Source organism: Thrips palmi, unplaced genomic scaffold (genome assembly GCF_012932325.1).
Source record: "Thrips palmi isolate BJ-2018 unplaced genomic scaffold, TpBJ-2018v1 HiC_scaffold_17, whole genome shotgun sequence".
In the NCBI taxonomy this organism is placed as follows: Eukaryota; Metazoa; Arthropoda; class Insecta; order Thysanoptera; family Thripidae; genus Thrips; species Thrips palmi.
In genome coordinates, this window is record NW_023144626.1 from 5,287,709 (window position 1) to 5,310,014 (window position 22,306).

General features: G+C 48.7%; 4 protein-coding genes across 6 annotated transcripts in view; 2 read left to right on the top strand and 2 right to left on the bottom strand.

Moving 5' to 3' along the window:
• Nucleotides 1-2,827, bottom strand: part of LOC117643809 (calcium uniporter protein, mitochondrial) — a 57,179-nt gene extending 54,352 nt beyond the window's left edge. The window contains exon 1 of the mRNA XM_034382911.1: nt 2,487-2,827. Within this exon, the coding sequence (XP_034238802.1) occupies nt 2,487-2,591 (105 nt within the window). The 5' untranslated portion in view covers nt 2,592-2,827. The remainder of the gene's footprint in view (nt 1-2,486) is intronic.
• Nucleotides 2,828-3,211: 384 nt separating this feature from the next.
• On the bottom strand, nt 3,212-9,130 carry LOC117643799 (ribosome biogenesis protein BMS1 homolog). 3 transcript variants are annotated; one of them, XM_034382898.1, is made up of 18 exons: nt 8,785-9,130; nt 8,522-8,678; nt 8,247-8,437; nt 8,022-8,170; nt 7,678-7,933; nt 7,449-7,577; nt 7,140-7,333; nt 6,914-7,056; nt 5,926-6,827; nt 5,660-5,835; nt 5,395-5,584; nt 5,154-5,305; nt 4,884-5,072; nt 4,567-4,806; nt 4,202-4,472; nt 3,938-4,113; nt 3,693-3,851; nt 3,212-3,620 (listed from the first exon to the last, which is right to left on the bottom strand). In XM_034382898.1, the coding sequence occupies exons 1-18, from the start codon at nt 8,846-8,848 to the stop codon at nt 3,381-3,383; spliced, it is 3,978 nt and encodes a 1,325-aa protein (XP_034238789.1). In that variant the 5' UTR covers nt 8,849-9,130; the 3' UTR covers nt 3,212-3,380. The 3 variants fall into 3 exon arrangements, with proteins under 3 accessions (XP_034238789.1, XP_034238787.1, XP_034238786.1); XM_034382896.1 differs by having other exon boundaries at nt 5,383-5,584; XM_034382895.1 differs by having other exon boundaries at nt 5,154-5,311; nt 5,383-5,584.
• Nucleotides 9,131-9,294: 164 nt separating this feature from the next.
• Nucleotides 9,295-17,133, top strand: LOC117643798 (UDP-glucose:glycoprotein glucosyltransferase). Its single transcript, XM_034382894.1, has 15 exons — nt 9,295-9,555; nt 9,986-10,217; nt 10,307-10,554; nt 10,649-10,837; nt 10,965-11,134; nt 11,213-11,408; nt 11,485-11,698; nt 11,774-13,847; nt 13,940-14,338; nt 14,428-14,794; nt 14,886-14,989; nt 15,081-15,252; nt 15,363-15,479; nt 15,562-15,733; nt 15,814-17,133. The coding sequence occupies exons 2-15, from the start codon at nt 9,986-9,988 to the stop codon at nt 15,834-15,836; spliced, it is 4,677 nt and encodes a 1,558-aa protein (XP_034238785.1). The 5' UTR covers nt 9,295-9,555; the 3' UTR covers nt 15,837-17,133.
• Nucleotides 17,134-17,752: 619 nt separating this feature from the next.
• On the top strand, nt 17,753-22,229 carry LOC117643805 (arylsulfatase B). The gene is made up of 10 exons (XM_034382905.1): nt 17,753-17,863; nt 19,316-19,615; nt 19,693-19,852; nt 19,973-20,199; nt 20,371-20,620; nt 20,736-20,893; nt 20,976-21,124; nt 21,289-21,431; nt 21,510-21,804; nt 21,941-22,229. Exons 1-10 carry the CDS (start codon nt 17,771-17,773, stop codon nt 22,119-22,121), a joined length of 1,956 nt encoding a protein of 651 aa, XP_034238796.1. The 5' UTR covers nt 17,753-17,770; the 3' UTR covers nt 22,122-22,229.
• The last annotated feature ends 77 nt before the right edge of the window (nt 22,230-22,306 follow it).

Consider the following 22,306-nt stretch of genomic DNA (forward strand, 5'->3'; position numbering starts at 1 on the left):
CCTATGGGGCAGGTCGGGCGGCCCGGGGGCGGTGGGGGCGGCCCGCTGGCCGGGGGGCGGTAGGGGCGGAGCGGCCGGCCCGGCCCCCCTCGCCTCGCCAAGTCGGTTACGGCTCTCGAAATAAAGACTCACGGGGGTGCAGGCCGCAGGCCGCAGGCCGGCAGCGCCATTCCGAACGGCGCCTCCGTCTCTCTCGCACCCCTACGCCACGCGCGCCACGCCCCGCGAGTGCGAGAGAGACGGGGCGACGTGGGTCCGTGAGCCGGCGCGGCTTATCGGCAGGGGGATCAACGCACCGCGACGACGCCCCAGAGAGTCGATTTCGTCGCTCCGTCTCTCTCGCACTGGTGGAGCCCGGCGTGCGAGTGCGAGAGAGACGGAGCGACGTGGCGACTCGGGGGGTGACGTCCGCCGTCCGCCGAGACAAATTAAATCGACTCCCCACTGTGGCGCTTTTGTGCTCGCCGGCGCGCTCGCCGCCCGCCAGGCCGCCAGCTGCTTTCCGCGACGCGCGGCTTTCCTTTGCAGTCGAGAAAAATGAATTTCCCCTCCGCCTCCCTCGGCTTGCCTCGGCTTGCCCTGGCCCTTCTTCTGGTTCATGTTTTCCTTTCCCCGCCAAGGGCAAAGAAAGTGGTCCGAGCTGTTTCCCTGCGCGCTACGCGCTACGCACTCCCTTCCCCCGGGTCTACACGAGACAGGGCAAGGCCCGGGCAAGGCGCAGCCGGCCCAGCCCAGCCCAGCCCGCGGCCCCGAGCGAGGCTAGGCCGGGCCGTCCCTAAAAACGCAGAGCGGCCTCACGCACAGGCCCACGGGGACGCAGGGACGGTACGCCCCCCAGGTGGAACTCGGGGTCCGTCCATATATCCCGTCCCCATTTCGGGCCTCGAGACGGCGCCAAGCCGCCTCCCCGTACTGCACGATTCGGCGGGGAGTTCGGCCGCTAAACAGCCGTTCAAAGCACGACACTGGAGCGCGCTGGCGCCGCGCCGGCAGCAGCCCGATTCCGAGCCGAGGGGCCCGTCGGCCTGTCCTTCGCACCCACACGGGGCGCGCGGGACGCCCCGCGAGTGCGAGCGAGAGGCCCTTGTCGTCGGCACCATAGCCAGCAGGGCGAGCAGGGCGAGGTAGTTCTGTAGACTGTCCTCCATTATTCATGGGCCCCGCCAGCAGCCCCGCGCTTCGGGCTTCGCGCTGCACCACTCTTCCCTTCAAAGAGGCGCCCGCCAATCGTCGCTCTGTCTCGCTCGCACTCCAACGCGACGCGCCGTGAGTGCGAGAGAGACAGAGCGACTACCGCTCGGAATCCGCCTGCCTGGCCGCGCCGTACCGCAATCCATCCTCCCCCAAGGACGCCAGCCAGGACGCAACGAGGACGCCACGAGGACGCCAGGACCCCCTGCCCCCATCACGGCAGATTGGGCCAGCGCAGCGCGCAGCGCAGCAGGCTGAGAGGCGTCGCTCTGTCTCTCTCGCACCCGCACGGGGCGCTTCGTGAGTGCCAGAGAGACAGAGAGACGACTCTCGGAATCAGTCGGCAGCGCGTCGGAAATCGGGTGGAGAGGCTCTTGTCAACTCACGCACCGCCATTCCCCCCTCCCAGCCAAGCCATGGCCAGGCTGGGGGCAGCGGTAAAACAGTGCGGATCTGATGAGGCGGCTCGCGGCGTTGGAGAAGGACGGACGGACGGACGGGCGGACCGCAGCAATGAAATGTTGCCATCGGCCCAACTTGAAAACCGGTAGGGGGAATGGCTGCCCCTCCCCTCCCCCTCCCACTCTTCCATGCGCTAGGCACTTCCCCACAACTCGCAAAAAAACTCAACTAATTTGAGTTTGCTCTGCGACGAGAGGCGTTCTCGTGCAGGGCATTTCTTCATTAAAACAAACGAAATTAGTCGGCAGAGTGCGGGGGCAACGTGCCCCAGCCCGCTGGAGCACGCGCGTGAGTGTGTGGACGTGATGTGGTCGTAATTGTGTCAATGTCAAAATTCGGTAATGGTGTCAACCTGTTGAACCCTGCGGCCCCGCGGCGGTTGGCGCAGTTCGCGGCACGCCCCGCGCCGCGTCCCGCTTTCGCCTTTCCCCCGCAGTGCGCCACGCCCGAGGAATGTGGCAGATAATAACGCAGACAGCTTCACTGTTGCTGTTCCCTCCGCGACGCTGAGTCGTCTGCTATGAATAGACGGTGAGATTGGCAGCCCTGCGCCAGTGTGTATGTGTGTGTACGCACTACGTGCGCCCATAACCTCAAACATGACGTTTCGTAACCCCGAAAATGGACTGTCTACGCCGACGCGGGCAGCTGCGTGCGCGGTGGCCTGCACGAGGGCTTCTGTGGTGACCTCCGCGGCCGCGGCCCGGACTTGAGAGCCACGCTGGCGCGCTGGACGGAGCGCGCGCGGCCACCGGAACATGTAAACAAAAGGTGCGGTCTGCCTGTGGCGGCTGGCATGCGGGAGTAGACTGCGGCGGCCCGCTTTTCCTCACCTGTCTCGTGTTTGGCAGTGACAACAGCGCCGTCAGCTGGCAGGCTCGTCTCCGCTCACGCGCGAAGAGCACGCACACGCGGGCGAGGGCGGCGTTGGGGGCCATTTCACATCACACTCACACTTGGCACAAGCAGAGCAAGCAGACACTGCACTGTCTGGCTCTGGCCCTCCGCGACCGCACTGTTGGCAGCACGCGTCGTGCGCCGCGTCGCGGTAGGGAGCCGCGCCACTATTGGCAGGGCCGAAGGCGAAAGGCGCGATCGCTCAACTCGTTCGGTTCGGTTCGGCGCGTTGGCGTTCGTTTGGCCCCTTCTCGCGGTCAGCCTCTGCCGGCGAGTCGCGGGCGCGTCTCGGTGGAGGCGGCGGCGGCGGCGTCGCGGGGCGCAGAGGGGTGGGGCGCTGGGGGGTGCGGCCGGTGGGCGGCACTGGCACTGGGCATGGGCGGCGGGGCCAGGCGCGCGCACCCTCTATCCACGGCGGACTACCAGCGACTGAGGGGCCTGGGGGTGGTGCCCAGTGCCAGTGGTGCCGCCGTGTCGCGGCCGCGGCGACGACCTGGCGGGGCGGCGGGGGCCTTCAGCCGGCGTCCGCGAGGGGGCGCCACCCTACAGTGTGCCCCCCTGCCCGCCCACCCCAAAAATGCAGCCCTATCAGCTACTGGGACTTCCCTGGTGTCATTGTGTAGATTGCTTACAGGTATGAAATAAAGTTCCACAAAAAGGCTTCCTTTGCAAAGGAATTATTATTTCAGGAAGTCGCAAGACCACATAACACAGACAGAAAAATTATACACTATGTTACCACGAACATATATGAGCACAGTTCTGAAAATAGTACAGTTGTCGATTGATTGGCGGCAGATAATTACATAAATATACTAGATCATGTTTGCCTATCTTTTCCCCTTTTTCCCTCCTTTCCCCCCTTTGGCAGCTCTCTTCTCTTCAACTTTCTGCATTTTGGTAAGAGTCTTAAAAACTTCACGTTTAAGCACCTTCTGGCGCCGTTCCTTCCCGTACTCTTCAATTTCTTTCTTCTTTTTGAGTTCTTCTATTCGGGCACTGGTTGCCTTCTTGGCCAGTTGTTGCTTATGTCCATAATTAGTTCTCAACATAGTCATCAGATTATCAACCTAAGAAGAAATATAAAAGTTAGATTTTACACACAGAAGAAAGTTAACCATGAATCAATTTATCTTGCTTACCTTCTGCTCGTGTGCTTCTCTGACAACAGCTATACGCTGACTCTCTATACTAGGACCAGCCTCATGCTTGTGTTTAGGTTTATCACGATATGGGAGTTCTTTCTGCAATGCTCGGGGAATGACTAAGGGTCTGAACACCTTCGGCTCACGTGTAATTGGCTGTGAAGGAAAAAAAATAGTTTTTAGAAGAAGATCACAGTTGCATTTTTTCTGTAAAATAACCAGAACACTTTTATTTTACTTACAGTATACTGACTGTCCTTATTAGCATCTCCTCGGATTCCACGTTCCCTCTTAAGCTGTCCAGTAGTTTTCATGCCCTGCCATTCATTTTTCTTTTCAGGCGGAAGTAATAATGATGTGACAGGATTGTACAGCTGTGGCACATCCACCTTGTACCATGTGCGGCAAAATACAATATCTGGAAAAGTTTATCATTATTATTATTATTATTATTATCAAAGGGTCTAATTCAAAGCAATTTGTTTCCCAACTTTATGAGAACATACCACTAAGTTGGATTTTGTCCTCAAATGTAGCCCTAAATACACCTTCTGGTTTGGTACAGGCTTTTTTAATTTGACCTCTTATTCCTGAAACTGTTTTAATTTTGGCTCCTTCAAAACGTGCAACTTCAAGAGAAGATGTAAACATATCTTTAATGAAAGCAGTCTTCTTGTATATTTTCATAGGAACACCAGTCAGCTTTAATTTCTTTGTGATTTGGGTGGTCTTGTCTTGCTCTACAACAACCCCAGTGGCTGCTATTCTAAATCCAGCCTGCAAATTTTAAAAAAATGGCAAAAGCGACTCATCAAACAAAGAGCAGATAAAATAGATGAAAAATATCATCATGTTGGTGGAGTATGCTTACAGCTCTTGAGGCAACATCTTGAAGAGCTAAAAATCCAGTTGTTTGAGGAGTTATAGGACCCCAAAAATGCCCCATGCACGCAACATGCTCTGGAGTGTATTTGAGCATTCTTTGTCGCATATTGTCTTCTTGTTTGGCAAAAACAGGCAAACTCTGGAATCTTCTCCATCCCATTGATATAATTAATGGATCCCGATTTTTGAGAATTCGTTTATACCACCGATGCTTTTTCATTCGCACCTAATATAACAAGGACAAACTATACATCTGGCTGCAAAAGATAATGTCATTCATATCTGGTTTACTATTGTTCTTACCTGCACAAATCCTATGTTTTCCTCGCCAGTGAGGAGACCTCCTACTACCAAAGGATAAGCAGGGTCAAAATGTTGGACAAGTTCACATGGAACTTGAGCTAACTCAATTCTAACATACATGCCGGCCCTGAAACCTTCAAGCTGGACACGCAGTTCATCATCCAACCCTTCAAATTCTGATTTATTTAGCTGAAATGAGAACAAAAATATGTATACATTATAATTGAGTTACTGATACAGCACTTAACCGAATTTCAAAGAATTGCATACCTGAGCTTGCTGATTGACTTCAGCCTTCAGTTCATCATAGAAAGATTTACCTCCCTCCTGCTCATCATATTCTGCATTAAACCTTTCTTTTAACTTCATTTTTTTGTCCATTATTTCTTTTTTACTCATAGGTTTGCTTGGCTTCTTAGAATCTAAAATTATTTGGTAAAGTATAAAATAAAACAATAACACAACAACAACAAAACTTCACCTAGGAAAGATGACGTACCTTTATCCTCACCATCTCCATCCTCTTCAAGACCGTCCCCTTTTTTGGAGCTACCAAACTTCTCTCCAGTTTCCAAATCCTCAAAATCACCAAACATTTCATCATCTCCATCACTAGCATCATCTAGTCTCAGTAGCTCCTCAGCATCTTCTGATTCTTTCCATTTACCAGTAACAAAGCAATCACGAATCAAGTCTCGCACCTAAGATGCAAATCATTAATTATTTATTTAGAATGGGGTTGATCAAATTTGATATTTGATTCAAAAAGAACTCACATCTTGTTGACTCCAATCTCTAACTAAATTTAGAGGAAAGCGGGAGCAATCCTCAGCATTACATGTGTTTCTTGATTCTTGGCGCTGGTGTTGCTTTCGGCTTACAACTCGGAAAAGACCACCAACTTCTTCACTATCTGACTCAGATTCATCTTTCTTCACTTCATTTATTTTTCCTAAAATAAAGTTGAATGAATAGTGTGATTAATCAACTAATTAAGAGAATAAACAAAATTAACAGAGAGTGACACTGAAAATCACCATACCATAGACCATTTTCCACAAATTTTGAGTGCTGGCTTGTCTTTCAATGAATGCATCAGCTGCCTTCTGTTGAAGATTTGATTTCCAGCGGATGGCATCTTCCTCTGCTAAAGCTGCAGAGCCATTTGCACTAGAAGATGGAGGCTGCTCTTCATCATTGCTATGGACACTTCCATCACTTTCATCTTCATCCTCAGTTAAGTCAGAATCTCCACCAAAATCACTCTCACTTTCACTGTCATCGCCCTTTTCATCATTGCTACTCTGTGACCAGTCTTCCTCTTCATCAGAAAAGACAGCAGAAGGTTTATCATTTCCTCCTTTTTCCAGCATGGACAAGGCATCAGCAATTTTACTTCTTATGTCAGATCCTCTGTCTTGGCTGAGCTTGGTATACAGCACGTCACTCTCTTTGATAGGGCGAATTTTCTTCCCATCATTAAACACAATTTCTTCATCACTGTTATCTTCATTATCTTCATGGGATTTCTTGATCTTTTTGGAAGGTTTTTCTAGCAAAGATGTTTGTCCTTTCGGAACTTTTCTTTTCTTAGAGAGTGTAACCTCATCATTTTCTTGCTTGGTGTCCTCATCACTCTCCAATCCAAAATCTTCACCAATAGTCCGTGCATTCTTTCTTTTCTTGCGATTTTTCCCATCTTTCACAATTGATTCGATTTCATTTTCACTATCTTCCGTGATATCACCATCATCAACTCCTTCTTCATCATCTAGATCCAGTTGGTTGTCTGGGGAATCTTCATCACCTTCGTCATCTCCATCATCTTCGTCGTCATCATCATCATCATCACTTTCACCAACATCAACAGGAAATAAAACTCTTCGACGTTCTCTTCCAGTTTCATCAGTTACGACTTCAAACTGGCGACCCGTGGTATTAGGTCTAAAATAAAATTTGAACATAATTAGTAAATTTTTATGTTGGAAAGTTCAGAATGAACAAACCAAGACAAACTAGTAGAAACTTACTGCTCCAATTGGTCTCCTGTTATGGGCTTTGCATTACTAAACAGCTGCAATTCACTATGTTTCATTTTTTCATCAAGAGTTTCTTGGGTTTGAAGTATATTACTAACAAGCTCTCGTTGGGCATGCCGGTCTTCATTGTCATTCTGCAAAAACAGTCAATTTGAAGCCTAACAGCAAATAACAAGCAGCTGACTCAATTCCTGGTAACCAAGCACAGGATATATACCTTGTTAGAATGGGAGTGACTGCCTCCCAAATCAACATATACAGCATCCTTGTCATAAACAATACCCCCCACACCAGAAAATGGAGCATAAATTAATTTGTCTTTTTCTCCTAGGGTACGTTTCTTTACTGTCTCAGGCAATGGGCATGGATCCGGCAAAAATGACACATCAGCAATGCGTAAATCTCCACAGCCTACATAAAAAACATCAAGACACTCAAATATAATGTAAAAAAATTAGCTTAACTTGAGAAAAGCAATGCAAAGAGCGAAAAAACAAAAGAAACCAAAAAAGCTTAGACAACTAACCTGGAACATGGACCATACTTTTCTTATTGAGAGGAATTCCCCTCATGTACCCATACAAGCAAACAGAACGATCAACCTTGGGGTTCAATCGTATTTGTTCAGGTGGAGTGACATCTTCCATACGATCAGCTACAAATTTAAAAGATTAAACAGATCAAAAAGATTTAAAAAAATTTTCATGATTACATTATTTTAATTTTTTTTAAGAGCTACAAGATGTGCAAATTACCAACTAAGTATGGATGAGTGGAGCGCCACTGCAGTGGTCGAAACTTCATTACTGATATGAATCTTCCCAAATTCTTAACTTCAGTTCTTAAATATTGATCATGTATCTGTCCTGATAGGTAAAATAACTTGGCGCCAGCATAAACCTCAGTCCAAAATCTGTGTTTCAATTCTTTTTTGGTCCTCTTTAACTTGTCTGCTTTCTTTATCATATCTAAGTGAGTCAGTACACCCATTATTCTTGGCATACCGTGAACCTATTAAAAAAGTTTTAAAGTCAAAAAATGAGAGATTAAATAACCACATAAAAAATTGAATTTGGCTAGCACTGACAAACTTGATTACCTGGCAAATATTCAAGAATTCAAAGATTTCCATCTCAAACCCAAAAGAGGCATCTATCATCAGGAGAACTATATCAGCGACCTTTGCTAAGTCAATCATACAGTTTATATCATTGTTGCACTCCATAATTGTTAATCGACGCTTTTTCCCTTTGCAAGAAAAGTGTTAGATTAGAAAAACAGTGTGGGTTAACTTACAAAACTTCCGAATCAGACCTTATCGTACCAGAAACTATAGTGACAGGCCCTTTAATCTCTGAAAGTGGTTGACGTGTGAAGTTTCTTATGATAGCGTGGATCAATGTGGTCTTTCCCACTTTAGGGGGTCCCACTACAGCAATCATGACTGGTGGAGGTTGAAGTGGAGCTCGGTCAACCAATGGAATATGCTGCTTCTTGGTCTGAAGGTCCTGACCTCTGCAAGTAAAATATTTCTAAATGAGAAAGGTGAATAAAGATGAGAGGGAAGAAAGAGGCCACATGACCAGCTATCACGCATACCGTCTGAAGCGTCGTTCTGTTCTGAGGGTAGAGTTGAGAGCAAATGCCTTTGGATTTCGTTCCTTGTCAGGCCTATCACGAAATTTCACTTTACCATCCTCTGGTTTATCAACACCATTTCCCTTGGTCTTATTCTTCTTTTTCTCAGCTTTACGTCCTGCAAATTACGACATAAAATATCATGAATGGAGTGATCTTAGAACAATACCCACGACGTCAGGTAGAAAAATTACAGATAACTGAGACAATAAACGAATCATCACCTGCACGCCTCTCACGATGAGATTTCTTTTTATCATCTGGGATTCCGCCATCATCTTTTGCCATCTTAGTGCCACCCAAGTACTTGGATATTTGTTAGTCTCACAACACAACTTAACCTCGACAGGATGCAGTTGGCCAATAAAGAAATTTTGAATTTTAAATAACGATATTGTTACCGTTATCCTGTTCTCAAGTGAGACAAAAGGATGCCCGTCTCTAAGACACACAAATTAATGTCATTGTTGCGGTATATTCATGAAGTTACAGCCGGTAAATTGTGTGTTTTCACCCACATGGTCTGGATCACTTTGACTTCGACAACAAATGTGTTGCGGGGTTGGGGAAGGGAAGGGGAGGGTGGGGGGACAGTGGGACGAGGTATGAGAAATTAAGACTTTCAGAACAGAAAACTTTTCATAGTCATCATCATAAATCTGACCAATCAGAGACTACCTTGTGTCATATGCAGACGTACAAACCTGAATCTCACAAATATTTACTTATTCCTCATGACTTTATTTGATGCATGCCGTCTCTATTAGATTGTGTATTTTCTTTTAAAAAACATTAGTAGTACCAAACTTTTTCTAGGCCACAGTAAGATTTATTATTCATGTCAGATAACACCGAAACAAAGTGACACATTGGTGCCAAAGAGCGTGTCGTCTGTTATCCGGCCTGCTGCAAATAAACTTATCCATGTCAGAGACAAATTTCAGTCAGTAAACGAATGAATGACATGATAAGATCGCTCTTTTAACTGTTGAAATGTAAGTTTAGCGCTGTCTTTGCATGCTTCGGTATGGGAGCCAAACTATTGAACAGGTTTTGGTCCTTTTTGTCCGTAGCTATGACTTGCTCGTCAACTACTGTGTACCCGGCTGCTGTGATGTCTTTGTTAAATAGTCTCCAATTCCTCGTGTTGCCGTCCGAATTCTCTTAGAATGTTTAAATTCAGACCCTTTATTATTTTTTTTTATTCATTTACTTTTCTTTCTTGGTTGTAATCATTGTGTTTCCAGTGGAAACATAACCTACCCAATCTTTGCTTATTTTCTGGATATGAAGTTTTACGAATCTATTTGCACTCTAAGGAGAGACATGACACAATCCGGAGTGGCAATCAATCTCACCAATTCATTGAAATTTTGCTGGCTTACTGTTATTCTGCTTAATCGCTGAATCCGTCTCTTTTGGCAGATGACTGTAAATCTATGGGTAGTTGTCGCCTTGGCGGCTATCCTACCCAATGCTCTTCACACTGCTTCCCCAGCAAAGAAGCCCAAGTCTGTAACAACATTAATAAACTCAAAATGGGAGGCCACTCCTTTTGCTCTCGAGATTGCAGAGTACCTTGCAGAGGAGAATCGGGATAGTATGTGGAGCTATATAGATGAAGTCAGCTCTCTTTCAACACCATTGGTAGAACAGGGTATGTAACTATGATTTATTTCATGCTGCTCTTTTGCATTTCATTGTTTTAGTGAGGACTGTTCTAACAGTGTCTATTTTTTATCATAGGATCTGACCAAGTAGTTTATGACAAATCCCTTGCCATAGCTAGTCGCTTCATTTCAAACACTCAAATTCAGCTCATGAAGTTAGCCTTGTCACTTCATATATATGCTCCAAAGGTTGAAATGTACTCCCAGATGGCCCGGGAACATGGCCTTGTTGACAAAGGTTGTCCTTGTGCTGCCTTATTGAATGGGAAACTCCTTTGCCATTCATCAGAACTTGAAGCCGTGATTGCTAAAGAAACTGTCAATGTATGTTTGAATTGCTCTTTTTCTTTTCTCTTTTTATTATCAGCCAGTATCATTGTCACTCTTGTCAACTATGTAAATTTATTCACTCCCTTAGCCTTCAACCAACATAAAAAATGGTGAAACATACAGAGTTGACCACCATTATCCTGGTTCAGAAAATAGGAGCTTAGTGGTCATTTTGTATGGAGAAATAGGAACATCTGAATTTTCACAGTTCCACAAAGTCCTTAAAAACCAAGCAGTGGAAGGTAAAATAGGATATGTTTTAAGACATTATGTCAAGGTGAGTTAAAAGGGAGGAGACAGTGATTATAGAACTGTATTTTACTTTAGTAATAAATGTATAAAAGACTTGAGACTAAAATGTTCTTTCATGTTGTCAAATTTCGGATTTTTCTCTTGCATGACAGGAAAGGCCCAATCGGCGTCTACGTCTCTCAGGGTATGGAGTCGAATTGCAGATGAAATCAACAGAGTACAAAGCTCAAGATGACACTGAAGTTAAAGGAGGTTCTGAGGGAGAGTCTCAGGAAGAGAAAGAAGATGAAGAAATTGAAGGATTTAACTTTAATACCCTCAAGTATGTTAATTTAATCAGTTACACTTTGTTAAAAATTCTAGTCAGTCAGTTTGACACTTATCTCTTGATCCCTTCCAGAACTTTATACCCAGATAAAGTAGAAAATCTGGACAAGTTAAGACAAAACCTCCTTGAGTCAAGTAACGAGATGGCACCACTGAAAGCATGGCAGTTTCAAGAACTAAGTCTGCAAGCAGCAGAACGGATTATGAGCTCCCCTAGAGAGGAGGCCCTTCAAGTTCTCACTCACATTGCTCAGAATTTCCCTTTGCAGGTAACTTCAATCATGTGTTTTTAGTACTATCCTGTTAAAAGGTTACAATCTTTTCACATCTTTAATATATGTCTAGGCTCGCTCCCTTGTACGGACAGTGGTTAATCCAGAAATGAAGAAAGAGATGAAGCAAAATCAGGACCTGTTCTCCACTTCTTTGAACATTCAACCCCAAGATACTGCTATTTTCATAAATGGAATGTTCTTTGACCTTGATGTTGTTGATATGATCTCCCTTCTTGAAATTATTCGTCAAGAGCAGCGCCTCATGCAAGGACTCCATACCATTGGTATTGTATAAGCCCTCAAAAATTTGATTTTTGTGCCAATAGGGCAGTTTAATATTGATTTGCTTTCTTCTTTAGGTGTTTCAGACAAACGAATGAATGCTCTTATGGCATTAGATCTTTCATCTGGAACTGGAGGAACAACTGAATACGGAATTGACATCAGAGATTCGGCTGTCTTTTGGGCCAATGATATTGAAAATGATAAAGTGTATAAAAGGTGGCCAGTGTCATTGAGAGATCTTTTGAGGCCTACCTTCCCGGGGATGCTTCGAAGCATAAGAAGGAATCTCTTTAACCTTGTGATTATAGCTGATCCATCTAAGCTAGACTCCTTTCCAATATTGAAATTAGCAGAATCATTTATTCATCATCAATCACCACTACATATTGGTGTAGTACTTGCCACAACACCCGATTCTGAAGCAACAGGGTTTACGGATGCCAGTGTAGCCCTTTTAAATGGTTACAACTATGCTGTTGAAAATGGGTCTCCAAGTGATGGCCTCAGTTTTTTAACTGATGTTTATGCTGCCATCAAGACTGAAAATAGAAATGTGAAAGTTGCGGATGTTCACAAGAAATTAAAGGCAAAGTACAAGGGAGTTGACTTGGAAGATGTGTTCGGTCCTGAATCCGATTATAATACTGGCAGGAAGCTAGCAAGGGAGTTTGTGGATAGAAGTGGACTTCGCAAGCTACCCCAAGTACTCTTGAATGGAATTCCTTTGCCAGATAAGTCACTGACTGCTGATGACTTTGAAGAAGCAGTTCTCAGTGAGATCATGTCACAAACTCCGACCTTTCAGAAAGCTGTTTACAAAGGCGAGCTGCGAGACAGTGACAATGTGATTGACTTCATCATGGACAGGCCAAACATAATGCCAAGGCTGAATGAACGCATTTTGAATACAGAAAATACCCAGCAAATTGATCTAATGCGTACTGTTACCAGTGTGGAGGAGTCCATCTCTCCTGAAGTGTTTTCACTTCTGGGCACTTCTGATCAATCTGCACTGATGGTCTCAACCATTCGCTATTTCACTCCACGCAAACAAAGTAAAACATACTTCTTAACTAATTGGGTTGTGGCAGATTTGTCATCCAGTTGTAACAAAGGCAGAAATTTGCTACAGTCAGCTTTGAAACAAATGAAGAGCAGTGGCGTTGTGAGAGTAGGTCTTGTGGTAAATCCCAGTGGTTCCAGTGGAGACAATTTATTGAACAGAGTAGCTTTGGCAGCATTGAAAGTTCTGTCCCCTGAAGAAGCCACTAATTTCATGTTAAAACTGTTGGACAACAGTGATGTAATCAAACGCCTGTTAGCCGGTGAGAAGAAACTTGCAGATTTAAAATTAAGTGGTATTGATGTTGCTGCAATTGAAGCTACAGCTGATTCAAAACCAATTAGAGATACAATGGAGAGGCACTTAATGTATGCTGAGCGCACACTTGGCCTTAAACCAAGTCAATTGGCTGTTGTGAGCAACGGCCGTGTTCTGGGTGCATTTGAAGCTACGGAAGACTTCACTGTTGATGATTTCTCCCTTCTTGAGCGGCACAGCTATTCTACCCACATTGATAAAATTAAAGGCGCTCTCCAGCCTGCTAGTTCTGTGTCTTTCTTCAGTGAAGATGATGAGGAAGATGCAACAGAACTAACAAGTGACATTGCTATGAGAATTGTCAGTTTATTGATCTCACATCCTCAAAGCAGATCCCGCTTTGAGATTCCAACTTTTACCTCTGACCACAGTGTTATTGACATCCCAGCCTCTAAGCCTTCTGAACCAGCCCTTCGCATCGATGTCATAGTGGATCCAGTCTCTCGTGGAGCTCAGAGAATTGGACCTATTCTTCTCACATTGCAGACTGCACTTAACTGTCGCATCCGAGTTTTCTTAAACTCAGTTGAAAAAAATAGTGACATGCCTCTGAAGAGCTTTTACCGATTTGTTTTGGAACCTGAACTGCAGTTTACCTCTGAAGGGCAGTTAACTTTGGGTCCTATGGCTCGCTTCACAAATCTTCCAGAAGCACCCCTTCTCACTCAGAACCTACAGGTCCCTGAAAACTGGCTTGTTGAGTCTGTGACAAGTCCTTATGATCTTGATAACATAAGGCTTGAGGATGTAGTTGGCAATGTGCATAGGTGAGCAGTTTCTATTTTTGCCGATGGATTGTGTGAATGCTCTTTTAAGTTACCTATTTGATTGGTGTCTAACTTGTCCTTTTCCCTTACAGTGAATATGAGTTGGAATATCTACTATTGGAGGGTCACTGCTTTGAAGCCATGACAGGAAATCCCCCTCGCGGCCTTCAAATCACTCTTGAAACTGAAAATTCTCCAGTGAAAGTTGACACTATTGTGATGGCAAATTTGGGATATTTCCAGCTGAAAGCTAACCCAGGTGCTTGGGTTCTGAGATTACGACCAGGACGATCAGCTGATCTATTTGATATTGTCAGTCATGATGGGTCAGATACACCACCAAATTCAACTGATATCAAGGTTGTTATCAGTTCTTTCAGAAGTCATGTTCTTAAATTACGTGTTCAGAAGAAGCCTGACAAAATGAACATGGATTTGCTGTCTGAAGATGATGACGGCAACAATCCCGGTATTTGGAATTCCATCACAAGGTTGGTCTTTTAATGACTTGTCAAAATATATTTTATTTTTCTATTTATTTTCACATATTAACAAGTGAGTTTTTTTGTTTTTTTTACAGTACTTTTGGAAGTAACCAAAAACCAGGTGAAGAAGAACATGAAGAAAAGCTGAACATATTTTCTGTTGCATCGGGCCATCTATATGAACGGTTCCTACGTATCATGATGCTTAGTGTTCTAAAACAGACAAAAACTCCCGTGAAGTTTTGGTTCCTCAAAAATTATCTTTCTCCCACCTTCAAAGACTTTTTACCTCATATGGCGAGTGAATTTGGCTTTGAGTACGAACTTGTACAGTACAAGTGGCCAAGGTGGTTACATCAACAAACTGAAAAACAGCGAATCATTTGGGGTTATAAGATTTTGTTTTTGGATGTTCTGTTCCCTCTTGATGTTAAAAAGATCATATTTGTGGATGCTGACCAGGTAACTTAATGACTCTTTAACGTCCAACACAACAACCCTCTCCCATTTCCTCTATAAAAGTACATCCATGGACATATTTGATATTTTTCAGGTTGTACGTGCTGATTTGAAAGAACTTCATGATTTGGATCTTGGTGGTGCTCCATATGGCTACACTCCGTTTTGCGAAAGTCGTAAAGAGATGGATGGCTTTAGGTGAATATAACAAACTCTTCAATTCTGGCATCTTGTGAGAGTCCTTCTCTTAGCATAGCTTGACAAACTGCTTTTCCACCTGCACCACTAGGTTTTGGAAACAAGGCTATTGGAGAAGCCATTTACAAGGACGTCGTTACCACATCAGTGCCCTCTATGTGGTTGATTTGAAGCGATTCCGGCGCATTGCAGCTGGTGATCGTTTGAGGGGACAGTACCAAGCCCTTAGTCAGGACCCCAACAGTTTATCAAATTTGGACCAGGTTTGAACCTATTTTGCTATATTTTGAGTTGTAGATTTGTGTCTCGTCTTGTACTTCCCTATTGTCATTGTTATTAATCACTCATTATTTATAATTTGCTCTTTTCCCAGGATCTTCCAAATAACATGATCCACCAAGTGTCCATAAAATCACTTCCTCAGGAATGGCTCTGGTGTGAGACTTGGTGTGATGACAGTTCCAAACAGCATGCTAAAACTATTGATTTGGTATGAAGATATTTTTTTTGTAAAGTACTAAATGACCATGACTTTTTTCCATGATGATAATAATTTTCTTCCTTGTTTGCAGTGCAATAACCCACTGACAAAGGAAGCCAAACTAACTGCAGCCATGAGAATTTTACCAGAATGGAAGGGATATGATGATCAGATTAAAAAATTGCAGCAGAAAGTCCAAAGTGACTCACTAGAGGCGCATTCAGAATTTAGTCAGACACAGTCCAGTGACAAATCTCATACTGGTATAACTCATGCTTATTGTTGTAATTAATTAAAAGTACAGTACAGGATGGTTTCTAATGTTTTTAATTTCTTTCTTCAGGGAAACATCACACAGAGCTGTAATAGAGATCAGTAAATACTACTAAGTTGTAGTCCTAAGCTGTCTGGTATTCACATCCAACTAATGCAGAAGAGATGAAGAGATTAAGTTTTCTGGTAAATTGAGGGCAATCACACTATTCTCTAGTGTTCAGAATATGGACTCTATGATTTTATATGTGTTTTTGTATATTCTGTAGATATATAGCTGTTTTTCATTGACTGCTGTTTGAGTTTTTTCTGCTCATACCATATTGTATTCCATGCAACTATGAAACTAATAGGATAATTGTATAAGTATGTTAAATATCTGTTGAGTTGTGTAATGTCGATGTGCAAGGAAAATGAAGATCTCTTAAATGTATTGTTTGGTCAGTGCTTTAAAAGTAGTCAGTTTCCTTAACAATGGTTTGTTTCATATTTCCAAACACCTGACAAGTAGACCCTCTATGTATGTTCAATTGGTATGCGATTACATGTCTTGTCTTTATAATTTGTTTCAATTCTTGTCAGCCAGATTGCGTTTTTTGTTTCTTTTACTGGATATCTCCACTATTTGAATCTGCATGTACCCAATGTAAATGCAGCTCCTGATGTGAGTGCCATTCATAGGATGTGAACTTATCGTGATATTTGTGGTGTATCAATCTTGTCATCGTTTGTAAAAAAATATGTGAGCAAGTTGAGCACCTAGTAATTAAGAAGTGGATTTTTCCCCCTTAGAAGTATCAATGTTGCCACTAATTCTGTTGGTATCTGGTGCAAACATGCCTCAAAATGTGCTCAAATTGGCAGACAGCAATGTAGTACTTGTGTAATTTCATCACACCACTGATGAAAAAAATAAATTGAAATGTGCATTGCTTTTGTTATTACTGCACTGCACTTATAAAACTTGTTGAAACATTTTCTACTCTTATTTTTGATTGCTTAATTTATTACTGTATTGGAAAATCAGAGTGTTGAAGATATGGGGCATGTCTTTCTGCAATATTTTGACATTTTGTCTTTGCTCTCACTCTTCCATCTGCTATCTATGATGATTGACAGAATTTTTCAGAATTTTTTGTGGTGTTGTGGAGAACCTAAATTGAATTATTCATAGGTTGTAATTTATTTTCTTACCTACAGGATATTTTTAATGTGATGCACTTAATTTTATCTGCAGGAGAACTGTGCCTGATTATTTGTGATACATTTTAATTTACACTAGTGTCATGGTATGGGATTTTGAGGACAATGGTTATATGCCAGTCTGACTGCAGGGATGCAAACGAGTGTATCTCCCATTGTGATTTATGTGAATAAAAAGGAGAACGAACGCTGCAGTACTTCATTTCCCCTGAAACTGGCTTTTCACCTTGACCCACAAAATGAAAATTCAAATCAAAAAGTCTATTCGACGCTCGAACAAAAGAGCCGTAAGAACGCAGATTGATGATAAGAGTGACAAGTACAGTCGGAGTGCTGCCTTACTGCAACCCGGCGTCCGTCCAGCCGGATCGGTCCCGAAGCAGTCCCCTCTCTCGGCCGAGGCAGAGGCAATCGGAATCGGGTTTCCAGTCCGGAGACTCCAGGCCCTGGCTGGACTCCAGCTCCAGCGGCCGGGGATCACAACACACCCGGCCCCGGACAGTGCACAGCGCAACCTCTGGACCCGACCCTGGGCTACCCTGGGCCGAGCTGAGCGTGGTCGCGACACCGTCTCGGGCACAGCAACCAGTGTAACTTTGTCGCGGAGCAAGTCGCCGAGTGCCGCGTGGTGGGGCGGGCCGGGGCATGGCTCGGTCCAGCCAGCCCCGGCCGTGCTAGTGCGGAGTGCGCGTGCTTCGGCGCACGCCAAGTCCAGCGGCGTGCCGCGTGCCCCGCAGTGCCCCGTGAGATGGTCGGGTGACCCAGTGCCTCAGTCCCTGCGTGCGTGCGTGCGCGCGCGGGTCCGCGTCACCGCGTCCGCCACCATGCGCGCCGACGCCGAGGTGCAGTCGTCTGGACGTGCGTCCCCCAGGACCCGGCGGCCGCCCCGAGTCCAGCCGTCGACGCCGCGTTACTGGGCAAGTGCGGCGTCTGCTCCTGTTGTGTTTCATGCAGTGCATCGTCTCCTCCGCGCGTGCCGGTTGTGGGCGCCGGCGCGCCGCCCTGCTTGCCGTCGTGGCGGCGGAGGCCGAGTTTGATGGGTGCCAATCAGGAGGCCAATGGGATCCGCCCCGCGGCGCTGACGTCACGCTCGCCGCCGCGGGGCTCCGCGCACTGCGCGGGCCGCCTGGAGGGCCTGCAGGCCAGGTGCTTGGCCGGGGCCGCGCTGCAGCGATGCAGCGATGCACGGATGCTCAAGGGTGTCATTTTCGCGTCCGGCAAAGCCACAAGCCAGCGTCCGCCAGCATCCCGGAGCTAGAATGCGGCAGGGCGGCACCAAGCCCGTCTGGGGAATGCCAGCAGAGAGCACTCTTCGTCGTGGACACCGATAAAGCAGCAGCCTTTTCCTCCAAGTGCGCCTGGAAAGTGGAGAGAGAGAGATATCGAGGAGAACAGCGGGGGGAGGGCCCACTCTCATTGGTGTGGTGGGAGGTTTGATAAGGAGGCTTCAGGCTTTGTGTTGTGCTCTTCCGGGCGGGTTCGTCGGACTGGGAGGCTGGCGGACAGGGACGTCGCTGTCGGTGCTTGTCGAGCCACACGGCCGGCGCCGGCCTGCGCCCCGCGCCGAGCCGCGCCGAGCCGCCCGCTAGTTTTCTCCTCATAACCGCCAAATTATTTATGCATGTCGCTTGTGTATGTCCCGGGCGGGGAGCGCCGCCGCCGCGCACGCCGCGCACGCCGCGCCTCGAACGAGAGGTGCGGTCCAGACCCAAACGCCCCGATCTTGAGAGTGAAAGTTGCGTTGTCGCGCTGTGCATCACACCATCGCACCATCGCACCGGCCGTGGGCGGCCACGGAGCGGTACGGGGGGCAAGCAGCGCCGAACAAAAAACAAAAACAAAAAAAAGTACCAAAGGCGACATTCGAACGCGCCTTGACGTCATCGAGACCGACGGGGCGTCTGCGGACAGACTGGACTGGCTCGGTTTGTCGGTCTGTCTCTCTCGCACCCTTATGGAGAGTCCCACGGGTGCGACAGAGACAGAGCGACGAAACGACTCGGCTGGCGCGTCAGGCAGCTAGGCGTCTGGAGCGCCTGAAGCGCCTGGCGAAGGCGGATAGGCAAGCCCGCAACACTCCGCTGCCGCGCGGGCCAGCCTATGCCGAGACCCGCGGGCGCCCGCCCTGTCACACTGTCACACGCTGTAGTACTAGACTTGGAACGCTTCCAGGACAGGTAACCGCGGTTTGATTGGTTTACTTTCGTTTTCAGCACAGCCTGTATGTGTGTATGTGTAAGTGTGTCTAAAAAGAGGGAGGGAGAACTAGACGAGCGGAAGTGAGTCCAGAGCGTGCGATGAAACGGCGAATTCGTCATTTGCCATCTGAACTAAAGCAACAACAAAACGACACCTTGACATCCATGCAGGTGGTGCTGGGTGCTGTGGCGGTGCTCGTCACCACGGCCACCACGGCCTCGGCTCTGAGCACGGTGTCGGCGCCGGGCGCACCGCCCTCTGCCTCTGACCGGCCACCGGCCTCGGCGTCGAAGACCTCGGCGTCGACGACTTCGAGGCCCACGACGACGACGTCCTCGTCGTCCACACCTTCGGGGTCCACGACCTCCGCCACCGTGAGCCCCAACGCCGTGAACAAGGACCGACGCTCCAGGCCGATGCCGATATCGAAAGCGAAGCCACACATCGTATTCGTCCTCGCCGACGACCTGGTGAGCGACCTTGGACTTGGAGGCCGCGGCACTGTGAGCCCGGAAGCACACCGCTAATTTGGGATGTCGTCTTGCAGGGCTGGAACGACGTGGGCTTCCACGGCTCCAGCCAAATCCCGACGCCCAACATCGACGCGCTGGCGTACTCGGGCCTCATCCTCAACAACTACTACGTGACGCCCATCTGCACGCCGACGCGGGCGGCGCTCATGACGGGGAAGTACCCCATCCACACCGGTGCGTGCCGCACTGCCGCCCTGCCGCCGTGCCGGGGACAGTGTGACACGGCGTCTCGAACTCTGGCCCGCGGAAGGAACTCGAACAAGGAAGCCACTGATTGCCACTCGTTCCTCGCAGGCATGCAGCACACCGTGCTGTTCGGCGCCGAGCCCCGCGGCCTGCCGCTGTCCGAGGTGCTGCTGCCCGAGTACCTGCGCGCCCAGGGCTACGACTGCCGCATCGTGGGCAAGTGGCACCTGGGCCACTACCGTCGCGAGTACACGCCCACCAGGAGGGGCTTCCGGTCGCACCTCGGGCCCTGGACCGGCCACCACGACTACTTCGACCACACCGCCGTGGAGAGGGTGCGGCCTGCGGCCTGGCCTAGCCCGGCCTAGCGCGCATACTTGTAGACTGAGAGCCGTTCTAGTCGCTCTGTCTCTCTCACACCTATACCGGACGCCGCACGAGTGCGAGAGAGATGGCGCGACGCCCTGCAGTTCTAACCGCCGTCCTCGCGTTCGCTTGCCCTGCAGCCGTACTGGGGCATGGACATGCGCCGCGACCTGCGGCCTGCCTGGGACCTGCACGGCCGCTACTCCACCGACGTGTTCACGGAGGAGGCGGAGCACATCGTGTCGACGCACAACGCGTCCACGCCGCTGTTCCTGTACCTGGCGCACGTGGCGCCGCACTCGGGCAACCCGTACAACCCGCTGCCCGCGCACGACAAGGACGTGGCCAAGCACGACGCCATCCCGGACTACAACCGGCGGCGCTACGCGGGCAAGAACCCTTTCCTCATTCTCTTCCTCCCCTTTCTGTTTCGAGGTTTTTCACTTTGCCAGTTCCACAGTGTACTCGGCATGGAGATAAATGTAATTGGGCTTCCCGGCCGCAGCGATGGTGAGCCGCGTGGACGAGTCGGTGGGCCGCGTGGTGGAGGCGCTGCGCCGCCGGAACATGCTGCGCAACTCCATCATCGTCTTCAGCACGGACAACGGCGGCCCGGCGGAGGGCTTCAACCTCAACGCCGCGTCCAACTGGCCTCTGCGTGGGGCAAGTCCACACCTCCGTTTGTTCATTTTCATCTGTTTGAAAGGTCGGTGTTTGAACCCGCGCCCTTCCCTTCCGCTTGCAGGTGAAGCACACGCTGTGGGAGGGCGGCGTGCGCGGCGCGGCGCTGCTCTGGTCGCCGCTGCTGGCGCGGCCTGGCCGCGTCTCCCGTCAGCTCATGCACGTCACCGACTGGCTGCCCACACTGTACCGCGCGGCGGGGGGAGACCCCGGGTGAGCCCCACTCCACCCCATCCACCCGCCGTGCTTTCGTCGCTCCATCTCTCTCGCTCTCCCGTGGGACGCAGGGAGAGTGCGAGCGAGACAGCGACGAAAGCACTGTCCGTCCCTATGCTGCCCTGCATCGCCGCCCCGCTTGACGTACTTTTTGAACGCAGTGCCCTGGCCGGCCTGGACGGAATGGACGTGTGGGACGCGCTGTCCTTCGACCTGGACTCCAACAGGACGAGCGTGCTGCACAACATCGACGACATCTACGGCGTCGCCGCCATCACCATGGCGCCGTGGAAGATAGTCTCGGGTAGGCGAAGTACGATCTGGGGAGTGCTGGCGTGCTGGTGCCGGTGGTAACCAAGGTGGTGACGGACTCTGCCTACAGGCGCCACCTACAACGGCACCTGGGACGGCTGGTACGGCCCTTCCGGCCGCGACGACCCCTCTCCGCGGCCCTACGACGCGTCCGCCGTGATGGCCAGCAGCGCGGGCAAGGCGGCGGCCTCGGTGGGCCTGGGCCTCACCGCGGACCAGGTGATGAGCCTGCGCGAGCTGGCCGAGGTGCAGTGCGGCGCCGAGGAGGCCCCCGACGGCCCCGACGCCGCGTGCACCCCGCTGCAGGCGCCCTGCCTCTTCAACGTGGCCACGGACCCGTGCGAGCGACGGAACCTGGCGCACAGGTAGCGCACCGCCTCCTAAAGAGCTAAAAACGCGTCCGCGATTTTGACCGCCTCCGCCGGTCTTCTGACCCACTGTGCACCGCCCCGCCGCGTCCTCCATCGACCCTTTGTACGACGCGATTTCTTTCTGATACAGGTTCCCGGCGGTCCTGCAGCACATGATGCAGGTCCTGCGCGAGGTGAACGCGACCGCCGTGCCGCCGGGCAACCTCCCCTGGGACCCCAAGGCGGACCCGCAGCTCTGGGACCACACCTGGACCAACTTCGGCGACGTCGAGTCCCGGGCACAGCCGGAGTCCCGCATCGTTGTGCAGTAGGACCTAAAGGACGCGTACTTACACAGACAGCGGTTCTCATCCATAAGTCACTCATGTCATTCATCTTGCTCTGCCTCTTTCGAAAAAATAATAAACCATTGGCTGTGATTGGGTGTAACATCATTTAGGGCCTTATACCCTTATTCTAAATCCACCAAACCATTCACCCTGCTTATGAAACTATC